Source organism: Rana temporaria, chromosome 1, assembly GCF_905171775.1.
Source record: "Rana temporaria chromosome 1, aRanTem1.1, whole genome shotgun sequence".
NCBI lineage: Eukaryota > Metazoa > Chordata > Amphibia > Anura > Ranidae > Rana > Rana temporaria.
The window spans coordinates 69,457,449-69,482,244 of record NC_053489.1 but is presented as its reverse complement, the minus strand read 5'-3'; the positions used below and the strand labels follow the sequence as shown (position 1 = coordinate 69,482,244).

Genomic DNA, 24,796 nt, shown 5'->3' with positions numbered 1-24,796 from the left:
TCACACACAAGGCCCGCGGGCCGAATCAGGCCCTCCAGGCCATTGCGTGTGGCCCTCGCACCTCTCCTGCAGATGCAGGAGAGCTCCAGCCCTCCTCTGGTCCTCTTACAGACCCTTATGCAATGCACCAAGCTTCTTCCCAGCAGCATAAGGAAATGGGGGTGCACTGTGATGTAAGGGAGAGTGGGGGACTCAACTCCTGGTGGTGGGGTGGCTCTTGACATCTAAGATATGGGGAGGGAATGCGCTGGACATCTAATCTTACATATACAACCGGCCCTTTTGAGGGCAATCATAATGCTGATGCGGCCCATGCTGAAATTGAGTTTGACACCCCTGACCTAAAAGATTTCAGTTTTTTGTTGAACTGAGTTGTGCAGTTTATAGTTCACATTAAAGGTAGAAAACATTCTGAAAGGATTTATATTTGTCATTTTTTTTTTTTTTTACATCACAGAAACCTGACATTTTTATGCTGTGTTTTACAATATAAAAGGGAGACATTACAGTTACAATATAATAAAATACAAGAGAGTTATAAGGGCCTTGCTCAAAAGAGCTTACATTCTCTTTCTTGCACAAATGTCCCTCTGAAAAATAGAACTTTATAAATAAATGTTGTGTTTCGATACTACGTTGATTTTACTCTTAAAATGGATGTTTTTTTTTTGTCTTTTCTTGCATTAGTAAGCAAGTCAACATAACACCAATTATCTTTTCAGTATGTTTGGCTGCCATAAGCCTCGTACACACGACCGAGAAACTTGACAGGCGAAACACATCGTTTTGCTCGTCGAGTTCCTTGTTAGGCTGTCGAGGATCTCGGCGAGCCAAATTTCCCCATTCCCGTCGAGGAAAAAGAAGACATGCTCTCTTTTTGGCTCGACATGATCCTCGACAGTTTCCTCGTCGAAAAGTACACACGACCGGTTTCCTCGGCAAAAAAAAAAAAAAACAGCAAGTTTCTTGCTGGTTTTTGCAGAGAAACTCGGTCATATGTACGAGGCCATAGACGATTTCAGTCTCCTGCTAAACAGGCCAATATTCTGTGTATGGGCAGGCTGAATGTAGAAAGTTGATCAATTGATCAACTTGGGTACAACCAGCTTGCCTGATTTACCTTTGATTATTGCTAGCGGCTGCCATAGCCGCTAACTAATTTTACGTGTCTTTTGCCTGTTGGGACGTCTTCCCCCACCGGGAGAATACAATGGGGGGCTTTTTACGAAAGGCAAATCCACTTTGCACTACAAGTGCAAACTACAAGTGCAAAGTTTACTTGGAAGTTCAGTATCTGTAGATCCGAGGGAGACATGCAAGGAAAATAAAAAACATTGATTGGAGGATAAAATCAGCAGAGCTTCCCCTCATTTCAGATCTACCCCTCAGATTTACAGCGTTTGCACTTCCGGTGCAATTTCAAGTGCACTTTGCACTTTTAGTTTGCACTTGTAGTTCAAAGTGGATATGCCTTTCGTAAATAACTCCCAATGTCTTGGCAGGATGGATTCCCCTGTCAGCACTGTCTGTGTTGATGCGGGAATAGTGGAAATTTCTTTCCTGCAACCTGTGGTTGCAGGAAATAAATCTGCAAAATCTATAGCCTGCCTAATGTTTGCAATGTTCCTACTGATAGCCAATGTAAAATGACCCCAAATTGTATTGGTCTTGTAATGGCTCCTGAGACATGCAAATTATTTATTTTAGAAGTTTCTCTGGGGTAAAAAGATTGCGAGAGACTGGTATAGCTAGATTCATTTCCAATTTAACCTCCCTGGCGGTATGATTATTTCAGAAAAAAGGGTGCTGAAAGCGGTACCATTATTTGCAAGGAAATTTGGCGTTTTATACTGTAGGCCTGTAATTCTTAGGAATAACTTACTTAAATCTATCCAAACAAGAGTCTAGTAGGTACCGGGTATGACATTTTTTTTTAAAAACAAAATTATAAATTATAATATAATAAATAATTATAAATAATTATAACAAATAATAGAATTATAATAAAAAATATTCAATAATGTAATCAACTCAAAATCACTGAAATTTGCTCATTTGCAGAATTGTCGCTGTCATTACTTATTTTTTTATGAAGAATTTCCCCAAAAATCACTATCGCACAATTCTGCAAGTGATTATAATTTATTATCTCTGTTTTCTAGTTGTGGATTCAACGAGGCGAGCCCGAGTCTGACTCGGGGTTACCGATCGCAGCACAGAAATGTAACCCCGAGTCAGACTCGGGAATACCGCCAGGGGGGTTAATAAAGAATTGGCAAAATGATGATTTACTTCTATAGTCCATTTAACAAGAAATGTGACACAGTTGGATGGAAAACTGAAATAGGGCATAGCAGTGACCACCAGCCAGGGACCGCAGAATCTGATCACTTTAAGGAGTCAGGGGAGTCAATTGATATGAATGGCTAAATGGAATTACAAATCCTTTGGCAGGTAAACCCATTTACACACATGTATTTCAGCTGTGTATTTAGCTTTGCCTAGAGCTCCACTTTTAGTACGGTGGAATGAAGATATGTTTTGTTCGCACACAAGGGACAGGGCTGTTGTAGACTTTGTCAATAATAGCTATTTCTGTATAAAGATTCACATAGCTGCCAGTAGCCCCCAGGATTTGAACGTAAGGATGTATGTTCACTAATTGGGTGGTCAGGGAACCGTAAAGTAACAGGTACTGAAATCTCAGTCAACAGGACGAGATCATTCAGAAAAAAATAATGCCATCCAAGACCAAATCCACAAGTTACACAATGGATAGGAGCAAGCAAGGAACAGAGCTGTAATCCAGGGGGAGAAAGAGGAGTCAAATTCTAAGGGTGAGGGCAACATAAACATGATATGATTCAACGAGGGGGCAATGTGTCATGGTACCACATCTGCAAAAGTCCTTATGAGAAAAGGGTTAGATTTCCATGGTTAACAAATACACTCAAATTGCTAAAATCATTATTTATTGGTTATCAAGTCTTAAAAATATTTTATTGCATATGGTCTTATACAATTTTATCAAAATGTTTTTAACATATAGTTACATAGTAAGGTTGAATAAAGCCAACAGTCCATCCAGTCCAACCTGTGTAGGTGTACGTGTATCAGTTTCTATCATTATTTTCCATATCCCTGTATGTTGTGTTCTTTAAGATACATGTCCAAGAGTCTTTTAAAAATATCAATACTCTCAGCCGACACCACCACTTGTGGAAGATAGTTCCACATTCTTACTGCCCTGACAGTGAAAAACCCCCTGCGCTGCTTAAGGTTAAACCGCTTCTCCAATCTCATTGTTTGACCCTGTGTCCTCTTACCCCCTCTGAAATTGAATAGCTTTTTTCCTATGCTGGGGTCACCATTGAGGTATTTGTAAATCGCCATCATGTCCCCCCCCCCCCCCAAGAGTCTTTTCTCCAGTGAGAATACATTTAGTGCTTGTAGTTGCTCCTTGTATTTGAGGTCCTCCACCCACCTTATTCATTTAGTTGCCTTTCTTTGGACTCTCTCCAGCTCTAGCACATCCCTTCTGATGACTGGTGACCAGAACTGGATGGAATACTCCAGATGCGGCTGGACCAGAGTTGTGTGATTGTGGAAGGATTCTAGTTTAATCTCTGGAGTGCATCCCCTCTTTTATACAATAATCTACCGGCTTTGGTAGATGCAGCTTGACATTGCATTCTATTGCACAGTCTATCTTCCACTAGGACCCCCAGATCTTTCTCCAATCTTGATTCCCCCAGAGGTTCTCCCCCTAGTGAGTAGTTTTTGTTTCGTTTTTTAGCCCCCCAACTCCATTACTTTTGTTCAGGTCTTTTTGTAAAATGTCTATATCCTGATGTGAAATTATTGCTCTGCTTATTTTTGTGTCGTTCGGAAAAACTGAGCTTGAGCTATTTATCCCATCCTCTATATCATTTATACATGTTTAAATTAAACAGAATTGGTCCCAGGACAAAGCCTTGGGGTACCCCACTTACCACTCCAAACCAGTCTGAGTACATGTTATTTATCACCACCCATTGGACGTGCCCCTTTAACCAATTTTCTATCCAAGAACAAACCTTATGGTCCATGCCTACAGACCTAGGCTTGTAGATTAAGTGTCTGTGGGGGACTGTATTGAAGGCTTTTGCAAAAATTCAGGTACACCACATCAACAGGCCTCCCCCTGTCTAGATGGTAGCTCACTTCCTCGTAGAATGTTAACAGATTGGTCTGGCAAGAAAGACACTTTAGAAGAGGAGATGGCGGCTCCAGGTGGAGACCTTGATGATAATCCAGGTGCAGACAATGCAATCAGCAAGGCAGGAATAACAAGGATGTATTTCTGGACAGCTGCACTCTCGAACAAAAGTTGCCTAGCTGCTATGACTAAACACTAGATACAGTGTGAAACGCGTCAGCTGTCTGGGGTTCGATTGCTGTGACTTGTAGTGCTGTTCCTATTTTTAAATACAGGTAACTTTTGTTTGAGAGTGCGGCTGTCCAGAAATACATCCTTGTTATTCCTGCCTTCAAGAAGGACACTTTGTAAACCCATGCTGATTACTTCTGATACTATTTTCATCAGCAAATGTTTACTTGTGGGTTGCTTAACCACTAGCCGACCAGCCGCTGCAGTTATACGGCGGCAGGTCGGCTCGGCTGTGTGAAATCGCGTAGCTCTACGTCACTTCGCATTGCAGCCATTAGGGGCGCGCCCCTGGTGCCAATGCGCATGCCCGGCGGCCGCGATCACCGCCGGGCACCCGCGATCGCTCGTTACAGAGCGAGAATCGGGAGCTGTGTGTGTAAACACACAGCTCCCGGTCCTGTCTGGGGGTGAAATGACCGTTCGTCTGTTCATACAACGTATGAACAGCGATCTGTAATTTCCCCAAGTCAGTCCCACCCCCCCTTCAGTTAGAACACACATTCCTTGACCCCTAGCACATTGCTGTATTTTTGTTAACAGCACAAAAAATAAAAACCACAGAGGTGATCAACTACCACCAAAAGAAAGCTCTATTTGTGGGGAAAAAAAGGACGCCAATTTTGTTTGGGAGCCACGTCGTACGACCGCACAATTGTCAATTAAAGCGACGCAGTGCCAAATCGCAAAAAGTGGCCCGGTCATTGACCAGCAAAATGGTCCGGGGCTGAAGTGGTTAAAACGTCATCTATATTACCCTATATATCGCTGAGCAGCTGTATACATATACACAACTGGATCTGTTGTAAACACAACTGTGTTGCACAATAGTAAATGTTTTTTTTAAATGCTACCGTATGTCTCCCTTTTTTATAAATAGTTTCTGGCATAGAAAAAGCAGCTTTTATAAAAAAAAAAATGCATGTGAGTAGTTGATCTATACTTTTACTAGCTAAGAGGCATCATATTTAGTTATCGTGTTTGGTTTATGAAGAATGGATCTCCTCCTACCTGTAAACGCTGAGTTTTTCAGCTATACGAAACTTCTATTTTATTATAAATTTTACTTTTTATTGTTGCCTGAGTATGGTGGTTAGAAACTCAGTATTATGTGGGTTGAGAATGTGGAATGGAGTACAACTTTCGTGCTTTTTCTGGAGCGTTTTTGTCCTTTGTATTTTTGATTGTTTTTTCTGTATCAAAATTATAAAAAATGTCATTAATAAAAAAAAAAAAGTTTTTATTATAAACAGTATTTAACGCTTTACCTATTACTTTCCCCTATTACTAATTTTGGGTAGTGCAGTTTTGAAACTTGACATGTTTGGGGACACGTGTTTCATCAACAGTCTAATGCCGCGTACACACGATCATTTTTTGGCATTTAAAAAACAATGTTTTTAAAAAATGTCATTTAAAACGATCGTGTGTGGGCTTCACATAATTTTTCGGGTTCTGAAAAACGACAAAAAAAAATTCGAACATTTCCCACATTTTTTAACAACGTTTTAAACTATGTCGTTTTTCGGGTTGTAAAAAATGGTCGTGTGTGGGCTTAAACGATGTGAAAAATCTGTGCATGCTCAGAAGTAAGTTATGAGACGGGAGCGCTCGTTCTGGTAAAACTACCGTTGGTAATGGAGTAAGCACATTCATCACGCTGTTACAGACAGAAAAGCACGAATTGTCTTTTACTAACACGGAATCAGCTAAAGCAGCCCAAAGGGTGGCGCCATCTGAATGGAACTTCCCCTTTATAGTGCCGTCGTTTTTTTTTTAACGATCGTGTGTGGGCAACGTCGTTTTAATGATGAATTTGAAAAAAACTTTGGCCCGGATTCGGGTAGATTTGCCCCTTATTTGCAGAGGCGCAGGGCAGCGTTTTTGCCCTGCGCCCCCGCAAATTGACTGCGCTCCCCGTGATTCACGGAGCAGTAGCTCCGTAAATTGCGTGTGCGCTGTGTAAACTTGCCCTGCGTAAGGGCGCCTAATGTAAATGATCCCGTAGGGGGCGGGAATCATTTAAATTAGGCGCGCTCCCGCGCCGAGCGTAGAGCGCATGCTCCGTTGGGAAACTTTCCCGACGTGCATTGCGGCAAATGACGTCGCAAGGACGTCATTTGCTTCAAAGTGAACGTGAATGGCGTCCAGCGCCATTCACGAATCACTTACGCAAATTACGTAAAATTCGAACGTCGCGACGCGGGAACGACGGGTATACTTTAGCATTGGCTGCCCCTGCTATTAGAAGGGGCAGCCTTACGCTAAACACGCCGTACGGAAACAACGTAAATTGCGTACGCAGGGCTCGCGCAACATTGTGAATCGGTGTTAGTATGCAATTTGCATACTATACACTGAGCACAATGGGAGCGCCCCCTAGCGGTCATCGCTAGAATGCAGCCTAAGATATGCGTGGCATAAGAGCCTTATGCCACGCAGATTTTAGGCTGCAGTCGGCGTTACGATGTTCCTGAATCAGGAGCATTCGTAACGCTGGGGCAAGTAAGCAATTGCGCTGTGTAACCTATGGTTACACAGGCGCAATTGCTACTTGAATCCGGGCCTTTGTTTTTTTCTAGAGGCTGAAAAACGTTTTTTTTACAAGCCGAAAATTGATCGTGTGTACGCAGCATCCGATGGGCTTTCTTCTTATTATGAAAATTTTTTTGGGGGGCGCCAACAATCCGAAAAAAACCCATCAAAGCAGCCACTGTGCCCAACAAACGCAGCCACTGTGCCCATCAAATACTGCCAGTGTGCATCCCCTGCCCGCCCGGCACTTACCTGTCTCGGTGGAGCAGCGGGTCACGGCGGCGGTGTCCTCCACACACCTCGATGTCTTCTCCCGTCCTCTGTTCCCGTCCTCTGCTATGATTGAATGCCTGATAGGTGTCCAATCACAGCATCTGTCGTTTCAGCCAATCAGGTGACAGGTAACAGACCCGAGCACCTGATTGGCGGAGAGGCGGTTTTGTTTTAGGAAAGCGAATATTAATTTGCTTTCCTAACACAACGCTGAGTCAACAGCGAGCGCCCAGCATGGCGCCCGCTTTCACCTTTTTGGACACCTATTAGAGCCTATGGGGCAGATCCACATACATATTCTGCGCCCGGCGCAGATGTAAGATACGCTACGCCGCTGTAACTTACTTGGCTTTTGTTTGAATCCTTAATGAATTTACGCCGTAAGTTACGGCTGTGTAGTGTATCTCTCGCGGCGTAATTCAAATTGGGCGGGTAGGGGGCGTGTTTCATTTAAATGAAGCGCGTCCCCGCGCCGAACGAACTGCGCATGCGCCGTCCGTAAAAACTCCCAGGGTGCATTGCTCCATATGACGTTGCAAGGACGTCATTGTTTTCAACGTGAATGTAAATGGCGTCCAGCCCCATTCATGGACGACTTACGCAAACGCAAAATTAGACACGGGAACGACGGCTATACTTAACATTGAGTACGCCACCATATAGCAGCTTTAACTGCTATATGGAACGGAAACGACGTAAACAAAATGCGATGGCTGGTCGTACGTTCGTGGATCATCGGAAATAGCTCATTTGCATACTCAACGCGGATTACGACAGGAACGCCACCTAGCAGACGCCGAAAAATTGCATCTAAGATCCGACGGCGTACGAAGACGTACGCCTGTCGGATCTAACACAGATGCCGTCGTATCTTGTTTTGTGGATACCAAAACAAAGATACGACTCACAAAATTTTAAATTACGCGGCGTATCAAGAGATACGCCGCGTAATTTCTTTGAGGATCTGCCCCTATGGCTCTAATCAGGCGCTTCCAAAAAATACCATACTGACCATAGATAGATTTATGCATATGGTGATAGAGGGGGTGGCAGGAGAGAGGGGGTGATGCCCGTGTGCCCTTTACGGACGCACCACCACTGCTCCTGCGCCAAAAACAAATGGCAAATTTCAGAAGCCAAAAACAAATACTATTTCTCTCTTGCAGATGTAAAATGTTTTAAAATGAACATCTGTGTATCTCAACGTGTATTCAGAAAACTGCCCCACTCTCAGCATAATGTATTGCATTTGAAGTGTGCATCCTGCAGCATCTGACGCATGCTAAGCAGGATTATAGACGCAATCAAATGTTTCAAAGGCGACTAAAATCACTTTACACTCGCAGAGAAGCCTTGTCTACCAATGATAATTGCCACTCTATATTTTCTTGAAAGCATTTTAATTACTAGCAGTGTCACAGTTAGGCAATTGAAAATAAATTTCCTACAGGATGACCTCGTCAATCAACAGCTCCCGTCCTCAACCTCCTACATTCTAAGAAATGCTGGAATTTCTATTCTCTGCTTTGTGGCACAGAAATATTGCAATTATGTATATTTTTTAAAAAAATACCGTACATTAGGTGAGAACCGTCTTCAGGAAAATTTGAAAATTCCTTGTCTGTCTAAGACAGTCTGTGACCACATGCAGTCAACCTTAACCACTTCAGCTCTGGAAGATATACCCCCCTTCATGACCAGGCCATTTTTTGCAATACAGCACTGCATTACTTTAACTGTCAATTGCGTGGTCGTGCGACAATGTACCCAAATAAAATTAAAAAAAAATCCCACGATTTGAGCTTTGTTTTGGTGGTATTTGATCACCTCTACGGTCTTTATTTTTTCTGTTATAAACAAAAAAAAATACTGACAGATTTGAATTAAAAAATATATTTTTAAATATACAAAAACAAATTCCTTCATCAATTTAGGCCAATATATATATTCTGCTACATATTTTTGGGGAAAAAAATCCCAATAAGCGTATATTGATTGGTTTGCACAAAAGTTATAGGGGTAGATTCACATAGAAATACATCGGCGCAGCGTATCAGAGATACTCTACGCCGCTGTAACTTACTTTTGGCTGGTTCGAATCCTGGAAGAATTTGCGCCAGCGATTAGGGGGGGTGTTTCATTTAAATGAAGCGCGTCCCCGCGCCGAATGAACTGCGCATGCTCCGTTTCTAAATTTCCTGCCGTGCATTGTGCGAAATGACGTCGCAAGGACGTCATTTTTTAAACTTAGACATGACTTGCGTCCATCCCGATTCACGGACGACTTACGCAAAAAAAAAAAAAAAAAAAAATTTTGACGAGGGAACGACGGCCATACTTAACATGGCAAATCTAACTATACGCCGCAAAAAAAGCAGCTTTAACTATATGCCGAAAAAAAGCCAACTACAGACGCCGTAAAAAAATGCGCCGGCCACTCGTACGTTCGTGGATCGTCGTAAATATCTAATTTGCATACCCGACGTGGAAAACGACGTGAACGCCACCCAGCGGACGACCGAAATATTGTATCTTAGATCCGAAGGCGTACGAAGACGTACACCTGTCGGATCTAACTCAGAAGCCGTCGTATCTTGTTTTGAGGATTCAAAACAACGATACGACGCAGGAAATTTGAAAGTAAGCCGGCGTATCAGTAGATACACCGTCGTACTCGCTCTGTGGATCTGCCCCATAGCGTCTACAAATTCTGGGATATTTTTTAATTTTTTATAATTTTTTACTAGTAATGGCAGCGATCAGCGACTAATAGCAGGACTGCGATATTGCAGTGGACAAATAGGACTCTAACACTTTTGACACTTTTTGGGGGCCAGTGACACTAATACAGCGATTATTGCAAAAAATATGCACTGTTACTGTACTAATAACACTGACAGGGAAGAGGTTAACATCAGGGGCAATCAAAGGGTTAAATGTGTTCCCTGGGAGTGCTTTCTGTGTGGGCAGTGCTTTAACTGTGGAAAGACGGAGATTACTGCCTTCCCTTGTCACTGAATGGTGGTCTGCCTTGTTTACATAGGACGACCGCCATTCTGCCTGTCTCCCAAATGATTGGCGGGTCCTGGTGAACATTGCGTCCAGTCACAGTGTGAGCATGTCGCCGGCGGCATGCGTGTGTGCCCGAGACTCGGAAGTGCCAGAACACGTACCCAGTATGTGATCTGGCACAGAGTGTCAGCCCTGCCGCAGTAATATATGCGTGGAGCAGTTGAGAAGAGGTTAAAGTATATGTAAACCCTCACCGAGTAAAACAACCCATTTCAGTTTAACCACTTGGGATCCGCGCTATGGACGAAAGAAGTCCACAGCGCGGCTCTCAAGTGCCGAGTGGACGTCTTTGGACGTCCTCTTGTTTACATTCCCTGCGCGCGCCGCTGGGGGCGTGCAGCGGAGAAACAACGCGCCCGATGCGTGTGCCTGGTGGCCGCGATGTCCGCCAGGTACCCACGATTGCCGGTGACAGCAGGGACGTGGAGCTCTGTGTGTAAACACAGAGCTCCACGTCCTGTCAGGGAGAGAGGAGACCGATCTGTGTCCCTTGTACATAGGGACACAGCATCGGTCACCTCCCCCAGCCAGTCCCCTCCCCCCACACAGTTAGAACACACCCAGGATACACATGTAACCCCTTCCTCACCCCCTAGTGTTAACCCCTTCACTCCCAGTCACATTTATACAGTAATTAGTGCATTGTTATAGCACTGATCGCTGTATAAATGTGAATGGTCCCAAAATTGTGTCAAAAGTGTCCGATACGTCCGCCGCAAAATCGCAGGCCTGACAAAAAAATTGCAGAACGTCGCCATTACTAGTAAAAAAAATAAATAAATCCTAAATATATCCCCTATTTTGTAGGTGCTATAACTTTTGCGCAAACCTATCAATATACGCTTATTGCGATTTTTTTTAACAAAAATATGTAGAAGAATACGTATCGGCCTAAACCGAGGGAAATTTAATTTTTTTAAAAAAAAAAATTGTGATATTATAACAAAAAGTAAAAAATATTGTGGTTATTTTCAAAATTTTCTGTCTTTTTATGTTTATAGCGCAAAAAATAAAAATCGCAGGGATGATCAAATACCACCAAAAAAATGATAAAAATATAATTTGGGTACAGTGTTGTATGACCGCGCAATTGTCATTCAAAATGCGCCAGCGATGAAAGCTGAAAATTGGTCTGGGCACGAAGGGGGTTTAAGTGCCCAGTAATGAAGTGGTTAAAATGCGTAGACATGAAAGGCAAAACATTTATAAATACAATCTATTTTTATTTTATTATAAGTAATCACATACCCTCTGTTCTCATCTGCATAAGGAGCTAAGAGAGCTGGGGAATGAGAAACAGTACACTGGTCTTCCCTGTGAATGGCTGTGCAGAAGGGGGGACAAGACAAGTTTGATATTTGGAGGAGAGAGAGAATTCCCTGCACAGCTAGAGAACTGACCATGCTGTGCTCTTGTGCCTAGTGTGGCCATTTTTAATAGGAAATCAGAGGGACTGGCAGGAACACCAGGGATTTCACACAAGGGAAGCAATACAACAAGAATGGGATTCCTTTTCATTCAAGTACATGGTACAGCAGGTACATATCAGGAATATGAAATGCTGAGTTTACATTTTCTTTAAAATGCACCTGTGCCTAGACTATGGGCATTAAACCTTTTACATATTACTAATCACTTGGGGCTGCCTGCGGGTAGCTCTTTAAGTGAGATTCACTGATTGGCTGTCACAGCGGTCACATGATCAGGAGCCTGTCCTAATGACACCCCATCACAGATGGAAACCAGGAGCTTAGAGTGACAGCATGGTCAGTCTGCTGGGAGTTCACTGTGAGCGCGGTCTTAGCACTAGAGGTGCACTGAAATGGAAATTTCAGAACCGAAACGAAACCGAAATTAAAAAAAATGTCAGGCCAAAACCGAAACCGAAAATGACTTTTTTTTTATATAATTGTATGTTAAAACACCACCCCCACAATCAGCTCCTGCCCCCACCACCCCCTGCCACCATCACCTCCTGCCAGCTCTTGCCGCCATCACCTCCTGCCCCTACCACCTCCTGCCAGCTCTTGCCACCATCACCTCCTGCCAGCTCTTGCCGCCATCACCTCCTGCCCCACTACCTCACCCACCTCCTGCCATGGTGCCACCATTACCTTTTCCACCATCACCTCATGCAACCACCACCTCCTGCCAGCATTACCTTCTGCCACCATCACCTCACCCACCCCCTGCCACAGTGCCAGCATAACCTTCTTTCACCATCACCTCATGCCCCCACCACCTCCTGCCACCATCACCTACTGCCACCACCAGCTTCTTTATTACATTAAAGCTGGACATGGCTGTGCTGGGCTGTGCTGTGCTGGGCTCAGGGCTGTGCTGGACAGGACTGGGCTGTCACGGCTCCGTCCTCTGCCTATGGCGAGTGCACTGCATGAGCCAACGAGTGTCACTGCCAAAGTGTCCCTCCTGAGTCCTCCTGACTCGATTGGCTATTCAAAAATGGTGCCGGGTGGCACCATTACATATCTGCGCATTCGCCGCCTGGCCGAGCGGATACAAGCTTTCCCGAGCCCGGCCGGCTTCGGGCTCGGGAAAGCTCGTATCCGCTATGCCGGGCGGCGAATGCGCAGTTACGTATGACATCATTTGCATAGGCCAGAAATCAGAAAGTAACTGGAAAAATTTAAAAAAAAAAAAGTTTAAAACAAGGGAATATGATATACTTTTCTATCTATTTACTAATGCTAAAATAGATATACAATTGATATAATAAATGTTGATTGAGAGGGTGTATGCTCCCTGCTGCAGCATATATGCATTATAACAGCAAGAGGTAAATAAGCACTAAACTAGCTGTATTCTATTCTCATGTAAAAAAGTATTGCATGGATTGTGAATTTTAAAGATTAATTTCTTCACAATGCGTATAGATACAACCTTCAATAAGGTCTTTTTTTTTTTTTTTACAGTGCTTTTACTGCTTGTTTCGAATATGTAAATACTTTAGTGTGCATGAAGTGGGCACGGGTTTACTCTAAAGTCAATGTGAAACTTCAAGTTTAAATCAATGTAATACGTTGAATGAAAACCAAAGTCCTATGGTTTACTCTCTTTAGAAAGTAGCCATATAATAGAGAAGGTCATTTACTGTCAACATTCTGCACAGAAGAACCCTTGATCTTTGTGTGGATGCAGGGGTATCTCTGCCAAGATCTGACCCCAAAATCTCCCACCACCCCCTCGTTTAGTCAGACTGTAGCTCTGCAATAGACAAAGCTCATGCTCCCTTTTGATTGGAGCGTTCAAGCTTGAACTCAGCAGGGGTGTGCCAAAGCTCTGCAGAGAGACCGTTGTTTCCACACAGAAATGTGAGTGTAACCAGTCATTTTTTTTAAATGATTCTTAATGGATTGTGCAATTGTGTCCTCTACATACTATGTGCATGAAATTGCATTCCTCTCTCATCTCAAAAAGTCAATGGGCCAGATTCAGAAAGAAGTTACGCTGGCGTATCTATTGAATATGCAAATTAGGTAGATACGCCGATTCAGAAACGTATGTGCGCCCGGCGCATTTTTTTACGTCGTTTGCGTAAGGCTTTTTCCGGCGTAAAGTTACCCCTGCTATATGAGGCGTATCCTATGCTAAGTATGGACGTCAGGCCAGCGTCAAATTTTCCGTCGATTACGTCGTTTGCGTAAGTCGTTCGCGAATAGGGCTGTACGTAAGTTACGTTCACGTCGAAAGCATTGACGATTTGCGGCGTAATTTGGAGCATGCGCACTGGGATACGTTCAAGGACGGTGCATGCGCCGTTAGTCAAAAACATAATTTACGTGGGGTCAGCCTTCATTACCATACAACACGCCCACTGCATGGATAATTTGAATTCCGCGGGCTTACGCCGGACCACATACGCTACGCCGCCTTAACTTAGGGCGCAGGTTCTTTCTGAATACAGAACCTGCCTCACTAAGTTACGGCGGTGTAGCGTATCTGAGATACGCTACGCCCGCACAAATTTACGCCAGGCTTTTTGAATCCGGCCCACTAAGTTAAAATGAGTTAAAATAGTTGTCATTTATCTTCAGAAATTGTTCTGATGAATGATTCTATAGATCTTTCTATGACAACCTATGTCTTTTGTGCTAACGAGAAGGGGGGTGTGAAGTATTTTTTTTACCTCTTTCATACAATCCTTTTCTCACTATAAATATATTAAATGGTTTTAGGAAAATACTACTTGCACAGGGTAGAAGGAGTTATAGGTGGTAGGCTAATGCCCTGTACACACGATCGGTTCGTCTGATGAAAACAGGACCGATGGATTTTTTTCATCAGATATCCGATGAAGCTGACTTTTTATTAGTCTTGCCTACACACCATCGGTTAAAAATCCGATCGTGTCCAACACGGTGACTTAAAACACGACGTGCAGAGAAAAATTAAGTTCAATGCTTCTGAGCATGCGTCGACTTGATTCTGAGCATGCGTGGATTTTTGACCAATGGATTTTCCCAGAGACGATCGTTTTTTTCTATCGTTTTTTTAACCATAAGAAAAATTTAAATCAGGTTCTATTTTTTTTCACTGATGGGGGGGGAAAAACGATGGGGCCCATACACGATCGGTTCGTCCGATGAAAGCGGTCCATCGGTCCGTCTTCATCAGACGAACCGATCGTGTGTACAGAGCATAAATAGATACTGTGGAAGGTGTTGGAAGCATACTCCAACCGATCACTTATTTCAATGGACTGTCCCTCATTTGGAGAAAGTCTACCTTTTGCAATCAAATTGCTCTGTCCCTCCAAAAAACTACTATTTGACTACCAGAAGTGTTTTACTGCACTTTAGTAATGTCAAATGAGGGAAGGGGTGTTGTTGGCAGGGGTATGTCTTTTTACCTGTAGTGGGTATAGAAAAGAATCACCTTTACCATGCTTTACTGTTGGAATGGTGTTATTTGGATGAGGAGCTGTACTGGATTTCCGTGATACATATAGTTTGGTGTTGAGGCCAAATAATTCAATTTTAGTCTCATCTGAAGGCACTTTGAAGATTGAGGCCACATGGAAAAAGGTGCTATGATCAGATAAGACTAAAATAGAATTATTTGGCCTCAACGCCAAACAATGGGCCAGATCCACAGAGAAATAGATGGGCGCAGCATATCAGAGATACGCTACGTCGCCGTACCTTACCTGGCGGAATTTCGAATCCTCAACGATTTCGCGCCGTAAGTTACGGCGGCGTAGTGTATTTCTGGCAGCGGAATTCAAATCGGCGATTAGGGGGCGGGTTCCATTTAAATGAAGGGCGGCCCCGCGCCGAATGAACTGCGCATGCGTCGTCACGAAATTTCCCGCCGTGCATTGCGCTAAATGACGTCATTTTTTTAACTTAGACGTGAGTTACGTTCATCCCGATTCACGGACGACTTACGCAAAAAATAAAAAAAATTAAAATTTCGACGCGGGAACGACGGCCATACTTAACATGGCAATTCTAACTATACACCGCAAAACACCAGCTTTAACTATACGCCGGAAAAAGCCGACTAGAGACGACGTAACAGAATGCGACGGCCGCGCGTACGTTCGTGGATCGTCGTAAATCGCTAATTTGCATACCCGACGCGGAAAACGACGCAAACTCCACCCAGCGGACGCCGAAGTATTGCATCTGAGATCCGAAGGCGTACGAAGCCGTACGCCTGTCGGATCTAACCCAGATGCCGTCGTATCTTGGTTTGAGGATTCAAACTAAAGATACGACGCGGGAAATTTGAAAGTACGCAGGCGTATCAGTAGATACGCCGGCGTACTCTGTCTGTGGATCTGCCCCAATATGTCTGGTGGAAATCTAATACAGTTCACCATCCAAATAACACCATTCCTACAGTAAAGCATGGAGGTTGTAATATCCTGTTATGGGAGTGTTTCTCTGCAGCAGGGACTGGAGCACTTGTCAGGATAGAAGGAGAAATGGATGGGCAAAATCTGAGGAAAATCTGCTGCCCTCTGCCAGAAAGTTGTGAATGGGAAGAAGGTTTACTTTCCAACATGTCAATGACCCAAAGCACGCAGCAATAATTACCACACAGTGGTTGAAGGAGAACTAGGTGAATGTCCTTGCATGGCCTAGTCAGAGCCCAGACTTAAACCCCATTGAAAATCTGTGGAATGACTTAAAAACTGCAGTCCACAAACAGTCGCCATCAAATTTAACTGAACTTGAGCAGTTCTTCAAAGAAGAGTGGGTAATTTTTGCAAAGGCGAGATGTGCAAAGTTAGTAGAGACAAATCACAACAGACTAAAGGCTGGAATTAAAGCAAAAGGGGGTTCCACAAAATACTGACACAATGGCCGGGGGGGGGGGGTTTGATCCTTTTTTCAATTCAGTGATTCTGTTTTTGATTTTTTTCTGACCTGCTGGTGTTAGATATTCCACGTGGATGTTATGAAAATAGTAAATACTGCAGGATAAAACAAAAACTGTCTGTCTTCATTTCAGGCGGCAAAGCGACAAATATTGATTATTTTCTGTACCAACTGTTACATACTTTTCTACAGGTTGTTCCACTTTATCGTCTCTGAAATTTGTGAGGCATTGTTGGAAGTCATAAAGGTGGAGTTGTTGGGCCCCTTTTGACAGGGCTGTCTTAATGAGAGGGCACACCTGGGCACTGTCCAGGAACCCCAGCTGCATGGGGGGCCCTGCACTTTCCCCAAAGCAGCTGGTCCTTGAGCCCACGCTGCCCCGAAATTGGGGGCCCCATGCAGAGGCGTATGTAGTGAAAATAGCGCCTATGGCAAGCACTGAAACTGCGCCCCCTGTCAAAACATTTGAAACCCATCTTTCAGATAACCTTAACAAAAAAAAAAACAGCTAACAAAACTAGTGATATTTATCATCCCTTGTGATACCTCGGGTAGTGACATATCCTCTTTATGGAGAAATCTGGGGGTTATTAGACCCCTGATCCCTCCTCTGCCCTCCAAGGCCAGGTAAATGCAGAACCAATACTGGAAGTGATGAAGTCTTCGTTACTTAAGGCCTCAGTTTTCACAGAGGAGAGGGAGAAATTGATGTTCCTCCTTCTGCTTTGTGCGCTGCCAATCCAACCAGATGGCATGGGAGAACAGGGGAGGGCTGTGGCTGAACGCAGCAGGGATAGCGCTGCCATTATCCATTAGCAAGGGTGCTGAAAAGGAGATCCTGCCTATGCTCGGGAGGAGGGAAGAAGAGATCCTCAGACCCTGGTAAGTGCCTTGCTGCCCAGCCACTCAACAGCGCCCCCTTCATATGGCGCTAGGGTTGCCACCTCATCCCTTTAAAACCGAACACATATGAATTACACAGGTTCTGAGGCTAATTTAATGCAGGTAAGGCACCAAATGAGTTTAATTACCACCTTAATTAGCCTCAGAACCTGTGTAATTCATATGTGTTCGGTTTTAAAGGGATGAGGTGGCAACCCTATATGGCGCCCATGGCACTTTCCATGGTTGCCATACCCTAGATACGCCACTGGCCCCATGATGGCACTGAGAGTGATACACAGGGGAGGCAGTCTGCCTCCTACCTACTTGATGTTGGTTTACCTGCAATGTCATCGTTGTAGGGGCCCCAGAGCATTTCTTTGCCCAGGGGCCTGTGATGCTATTAAGATGGCCCTCCCTATTGATTGGGGGTGTGGACAGGGCCTTTGGATTATCTCTTGCTTGAGGGCCCTGAAGCTTCAAGCTGTTGTTGCACAAGAGAGATAAAGAGCTGAAAATCTACAAACACATTATCAAAGTATTTTCTCTTTAGTTTAATGAGACATCGAGCCGAAGCAAAATCCACTAATTTTGTGTATTCACAAAGACCTGGTAAATGTTGAAGAATGAGCTGGGGGATTCTGATTGCTTGTGAAAATGATTCATTATAATGCATTCATGCAGAATACATTGCTTGTTCTCCTTATTATCATGCAAATGAAATGAGGAAGTACATGATGTGAGCTCTTCTTTCTAATTATTTGCTATTTTGTTTTTGTTTTTTTTCAGGTTTTACTGGGACCTGATAATGCTGATTATGATGGTGGGGAACCTTGTCATTATACCGGTCGGAATAACCTTCTTCACAGAGCAGACGACCACACCGTGGATTATATTCAACGTGGCGTCCGACACTGTTTTTTTATTTGACTTGTTCATGAATTTTAGAACTGGGATTGTCATTGAAGACAATTCGGAGATCATACTAGACCCAAAAGTCATAAAGATGAGTTATTTAAAGAGCTGGTTTGTTGTTGACTTCATCTCATCCATCCCAGTGGATTATATCTTTCTCATTGTCGAGAAAGGCATGGATTCGGAAGTGTACAAGACTGCCAGAGCTCTCCGCATTGTGAGATTTACAAAAATCCTCAGTTTGTTGCGCCTACTGCGATTATCAAGGTTAATCCGATACATTCATCAGTGGGAAGAGGTAAATGAACCAATCAGTTGTTTTCTATTTAAAGGGGTTTCCTGTTTTATCTATACATCAGGGGGGATAATATTGGACAGCTAAAATTGAACATAGGGGGTTGATTTACTAAAAACAGTGAGTGCAAAATCTGGTGCAGCTGTGCATGGTAGCCAATCAGCTTCTAACTTCAGCTTGTCCAATTAAGCTTTGACAATAAAACCTGGAAGCTGATTGGTTACACCCGATTTTGCATGCTCCAGCTTTAGTAAATCACCAGCACAGTGTCTCTTTGCCTAGGTTCACACTGCTGCGAATTCAAAATCGCGGTAAAATGCGTGATTTCACCGCGATTTCGCGGCTGCGATTTTGCCGCGATTTCGGCCGCAATTTAATGTAAATCGCGGCCCGAAATCGCAAAAAGTAGTACAGGAACTACTTTTTGAAATCGCAGATGCAGCATCGCACTGATTAGGACAGTGCCATTGCCGACAATTGCCGCCGATTTGAGATGTGATTTGACATGTCAAATCGCATCTCAAATCGTTCCAAATCGTACCCAATGTGAACCAGGGCTTTGTGTTCCCTTTCCGGAGTTTAATAGTAGAAACTCATGCATGACCGTGATGTTATTTCGAACACCCCAAAAGATATTGATATTTTGTGTGATAAAATGTTTTTACAGCTTTTAAGTTAATGTTCTGTGGAATAAGATATGGCAGCTTTGAGGCTGAAAATTAATCTTTGGAAATTGTCTGCTTCTGCCTCTTTCCCCCTCTTCACTCGAAACTCGATTCTACGCCCAATTCTGGGGAACCCCCGGTTTGAACCGGGCATGACAGACAGGGTATTTTGTGGCTTACGAGAGGCGGGATTGTTTCAGACATCCCATTTTGGGTCTGCGGATGGGTGGAAGACAAGTGCGGAGCTGTCGGACCCAAGTGGACAGTTTAGACTGGACTTCATGAGGGCCTTCCAGCTTAGGCATTTCCATCGCCAGTCTCCCGCCCTCCGCTACTACCAATCAGACACTTACGCCTCTTGAGGAGCTCTGCACAGGGATGGAGGCGCTACCTCACACACTCTTTCACAATATGGTCTCAAAGGTGACCATTGCACCACTTAAAGACACTGGGGGAGATTCAGATAGAGATACGACGCCGTATCTCCTGATACGCCGTCGTATCTCTGAGATCCGACGGTCGGATCTATGCGACTGATTCATAAGAATCAGTTACGCATAGATCTCCCTTAGATCTGACAGGTGTAAGTGACTTACACCGTCAGATCTTAGGCTGCAATCTCCCGCTGGCCGCTAGGTGGCGCTTCCATTTGTATACGCGACGAATATGCAAAGGAGTAGATCCGCCGATTCAGAAACGAACGCCCGCCCGTCGTTTTTTTTTTACGTCGCTTGCGTTCAGCTTTTTCCGGCGTATACTTACCCCTGCTATGTGAGGCGTATCCTATGTTAAGTATGGCCGTCGTTCCCGCGCCGAGTTTTGAATTTTTACATTGTTTGCGTAAGTCGATTCAGAATACGGCCGGTTGCAAGTTACGCTCACGCCGAAACCCTAGCGACGTCATTGGGAGCAATGCACGCCGGGAAAATTCACGGACAGCGCCTGATTTAAATACTACACTCCCCCTAGCCGCGGAATTTGAATTCCGCCGGGGGATTTACGATCCGCCGGCGCAAGTTTCGAGGTAAGTGCTTTCTGAATACAGCACTAGCCTCTCAAAATTGCGCCGGCCGGTCGTAAATCAGATAGATTAGCGGATCTTTAGATCCGCGTAATCTATCTGAATCTACCCCAGTGTCACCTTCAGTGCCTCTTGATAGCCCGTCAAACCAAAGTATACTCACCGATCCATGTTTCCTCACCAACTTGTGCAGCTTGTGCAGGCGTTTCCTCTCCCCTGTTCCCCTATGCACACATACATGCCAGTGTTCAGACCTGAAGATTGAATCGTCATGTACTCCCCTATACCTGAAAACCTCATTTGGTTTCAGGAACGAGTGAGGGGTCCAAGGATAGCAACAAAGCGCATATCGGTGAATATATTTTGGGGTGGAAGGGTTTCTTGCATACCTCCCAACTGTCCTTGATTTCGAGGGACTATGCCTGATTTGGAGCAATGTCCCTCTATTTCTCATTGCTCCTCATTTGTCCCTCATTTTGGCCTGATCTTTATAGATATATATACAATGCCTTTTTTATCTATCAAAAAGTGTTTTCCAGTGCTAAACTTTTCATCTGATTTCTAAATTTCTGCATTTGTAAAGTCCAAGAGCCAATATAAAGGAATAGTAGTGGTAAAAAAGCACTTGTGGGTTTAACCAATCTTCTTTTTTTGCACAATTCTCCTTTAAGGGGGTGGGGCAAGGGGTGTGTCCTATGCCTGCATACTTTTTCTGATAGGTGTCCCTCATTCTCATCTCAGAAAGTTGGGAGGTATGTTTCTTGGTGTACCTTCACATTGCCCATATCTCCTCCTTCCTGAAAAATAAGATGGTGCATGCTCCCTGTCTCTATTTGATAGGCCATTCGGCCACTGCATTCTCAGCAGATCCAGGGCATTGCCATTTGAAATTTGTTGGGAGGAAGGAAAGTATACAAATGGAAGCTTTGAGAAGATTGCCGTTTTTATAGTCCTTTCAGGTCAGGGTTGTAGTGGATAGTGTAGGAGGGGATAATATCTGCATTACTAAGTTTGTCTTTATGTCTTTTAAAGTATAACTAAAGGCAAAACTTTTTTTTAAGTTTTGGATAGAGTTCAGATGGATTAGAACCCCTTGTCAGTTGTTATTGCTGTCCGTGTCCCATCAAGTAGATTCACCCTCTCTTTGTCCTGTTTACCATTATCATTGAAAGTGAAAGTAAAAAAATCCCCAATTTAGGGTTGTCCCCAGAAAAGTAATAGAGGGGAAATCTTCCAATAAGGAATACATTTCCCTAATTTGGAGGGACTTCCTCTCATTTCCTGTTTGGCTATGGAACAGGAAGTAAAGGGAAATCTCCACAATGGGACACAGATGGTGAAAACAAATCTGACAGGGGTAATAACCCTCTCTTGCTCTATCCAAAATGAAAAAAAAAAAAAAAAAAGTTTTGCCCATAGTTCTACTTTAAGGTTGAATTTGGGTCTGAATGCTAAGATTGTTGCATATGCTGTCACTAGTTTATTTCAAGTCCCCTTTAGTCTCAGTCATTTTATTTAACTGAAGAAAGCTTTTTTTTCTTTAAAGCGAATTACATTTTATCCTGGGACCTCAGAGGCTGTGACAGAAGCAATTTTAGGGCATCTGCAATCCTGGCGCCATTGTAAAGTTTCATTACACTGATATTGCCTGTATCTTATCAATTAGAACTCTCTTGTGCTTCCCCTGTCACATAGCACCACTCATTACTGTTGGTACTTGGGGACTGTGCTAACAATGATGTGTCTGCAATAATTAACATTGGGATCATCTCCAAACCTAAACAGAAGGCAGTGGATTGCAGTGATGAATATTGTTTATATAAATTTATAGAGTTGAAGTATGCCTCATTATTTACAGTTTTTTCTTCCATCAAAGTACTCTTGTAGTTTTTGATGCATTGGGTATAATGTGAAGGAGATGTATAGATTAATTTTAAAGTATAAATTGTATAGGGTATTTTAAAAAGGTAGCTATGAAGTCCCTCCCAAAGTTAATAAGCCATCCATTAGGTGCGCCCTGGCGCCACCACCTTTCTCCTCACCACCCTCTATGTGCAGTGGCATAGCATGAATCTATCCGCGGCTGCCCCCTATTCATGTGTCCGGACACTTTCAGGGCAACGGGCACATTAATTACAACGGGCAGTTTTTTTTTTTTAAACACCTGATTACAGCCAGAGGCCTCTGAGGCTCCGTACACACGAGGAGACATATCCGATGAAAACGGTCCACGGACCGTTTTTATCAGACATGTCTCCTGGGAGCTTTTGGTCTGATGTGTGTACACACCATCAGACCAAAATCCCGGCGGACAGAGAACGCGGTGACGTAGAAGACACCGACGTTCTCAAACACGGAAGTGCAATGCTTCCACGCATGCGTCAAATCAATTAGACGCATGCGCGGGATTTCGGGACGCTGGTTACACGTCATAACCAGCGGACATGTCCGATTAGGTGTACTAACCATCGGACATGTCCGACGGACGTGTTTCCAGCGGACAAGTTTCTTAGCTTGTCCGTACACACGGTCTGACATGTCCGCGGAAACTGGTCCGCGGACCAGTTTCAGCGGACATGTTCGACCGTGTGTACGCGGCCTAATAGGCCTCAAAACAGGATGGGCTTGGGTCGCAGAGCATGCGACTGGAGCCCACCCAGGTTTGTTGCAACAGTGAATGAATATTTGCTGTTGCAACACTGATCCTCCGCCCGGCCAATCAGGAAGCATGAATGAAACCCGTGTACCGATTGGCCAAAACGTTAGGCAATATTATTGGACGCCTAGCGCTGGGAGGAGCAGAGAGAAGACACACCGGAGCAGCTTTCCCCTGAGCCCGTCACATTTAAGGACAGGGCTGGAAGATGGCTGCATCAGCTCTGACCGCTGCTCTCATCGCCCGTATCCAGTGTAAGGACAGCAGGTGGTGTGGGGGATTTGCTGGGGGTGTTAGTGTGGTGCCGTGGGGGGGGGGTCGTTTGCCCCCCCACAAAAAAACACCAGCCGCCATTGGCCTACGCTAATATTAGTTGAAGGTTCTGAATTGTAAAAGCTCTGCTTTAAAAAGGTAAGCAGAGGGCAAAGTCCTAGTCACCTATATTGACCGTAGTCTGCTCATAACTTATTGTTTCACCTATTACTAACTTGTTACAACCATGACTTGTTTCACACTGTGGGCTCAATTCATTAAAGAATATCTCATTGGCTAATTAAATCACATGACATGTATTTTCAATTCTCTCATGCGATGCTGAAAATGTCAGTTCACTATCACCTTATGAGATATTTACCTCAAAAAGCAAAAACACTTGATAAATACCTCATAAAACAGCATCAAAGTCCATTTACTAAAGGAAATATTTTAATTAAATAAGTAGTGGTCCAGGCATGAGGTATTTAATGAATGTAAAAATAACCAATTTGGAGGAGTCTCTACCTTTTTTATGGATCAGTTTCTCAACAGTAATGTATAGAAAGCTAAATATGAAAAAACACAATTGGGGTTAATTTACTTAAAGTAAAAGTAAAGACAACACTTTTTTAGTTTTGGACAAAGGGGAGAGGGATTCAAGCCCCTATCAATTTTCATTGCTTTCTGTGCCCCTGTTAGGGAGATTCACCCTCTCTATTTGTACTGTTTATCATTGAAAGTGAAAGAAAATCACAAATTTTGGGTTGTTCCCAGAAAAGTAATAGAGGGAAAATCTTCCAATGGGGACACTAGTTCTGGTGACCTGGGGGGCCCCAAGGGTTTTGTTTAATTTGTAGGGATTTCCTCTCACTTCATGTCGTGGTTATGGGACAGATGGTGAAGGGAAATCTCCCCAATGATGACGATCTTGAAGGTTATTTACAGTATATATTGTGTGTGATGTTTTATTCTATTTTCATGAAATATTTTAAATGTATAAAGATATTGTTTTATTTACTTGTTTTTGATACACCACGTGTGTCCTGTGAAAGAAGCTTCCCCTTACATATGCTGCAGGGACCGCACTAACTTAGCGTGTTGGCATATTGCTACGGTTTTAAGATATTTTACCTCTTTATTAGCAATAAAAACTGACAGGGGTTCTAATCTTTCACTGTATTCATTCCACTGAATATCACGTCATGAGATAATACACGGAATGGTTTCATTACATAAATACCTCACATTTCAATTAAATATCTCATGCCTTCTTTTAGATTTGAATTTCGCTGAATAGTATATTACCTCAGATTTTAAAGCGGAAAATCCCACTTTGTGAATTGAGCCCTGTGTCGCTTTGTGGAGGTGGCCATCTTGGTAGAGTGTTTTCTCATGTTAGAGCGGTTCCCCTGATAAATGTTGGAGTAATGTTCCAGAAGTGGTAAAGACGTAAG

At 43.6% G+C, this 24,796-nt stretch overlaps 1 protein-coding gene across 1 annotated transcript in view; it reads left to right on the top strand.

The window, feature by feature from the left end:
- HCN1 (hyperpolarization activated cyclic nucleotide gated potassium channel 1) overlaps positions 1-24,796 on the top strand; it is a 581,473-nt gene that overhangs the window by 155,176 nt on the left and 401,501 nt on the right. Inside the window, exon 2 of the mRNA XM_040339190.1 lies at positions 18,325-18,748. Coding sequence (XP_040195124.1) covers positions 18,325-18,748 — 424 coding nt within the window. The remainder of the gene's footprint in view (positions 1-18,324; positions 18,749-24,796) is intronic.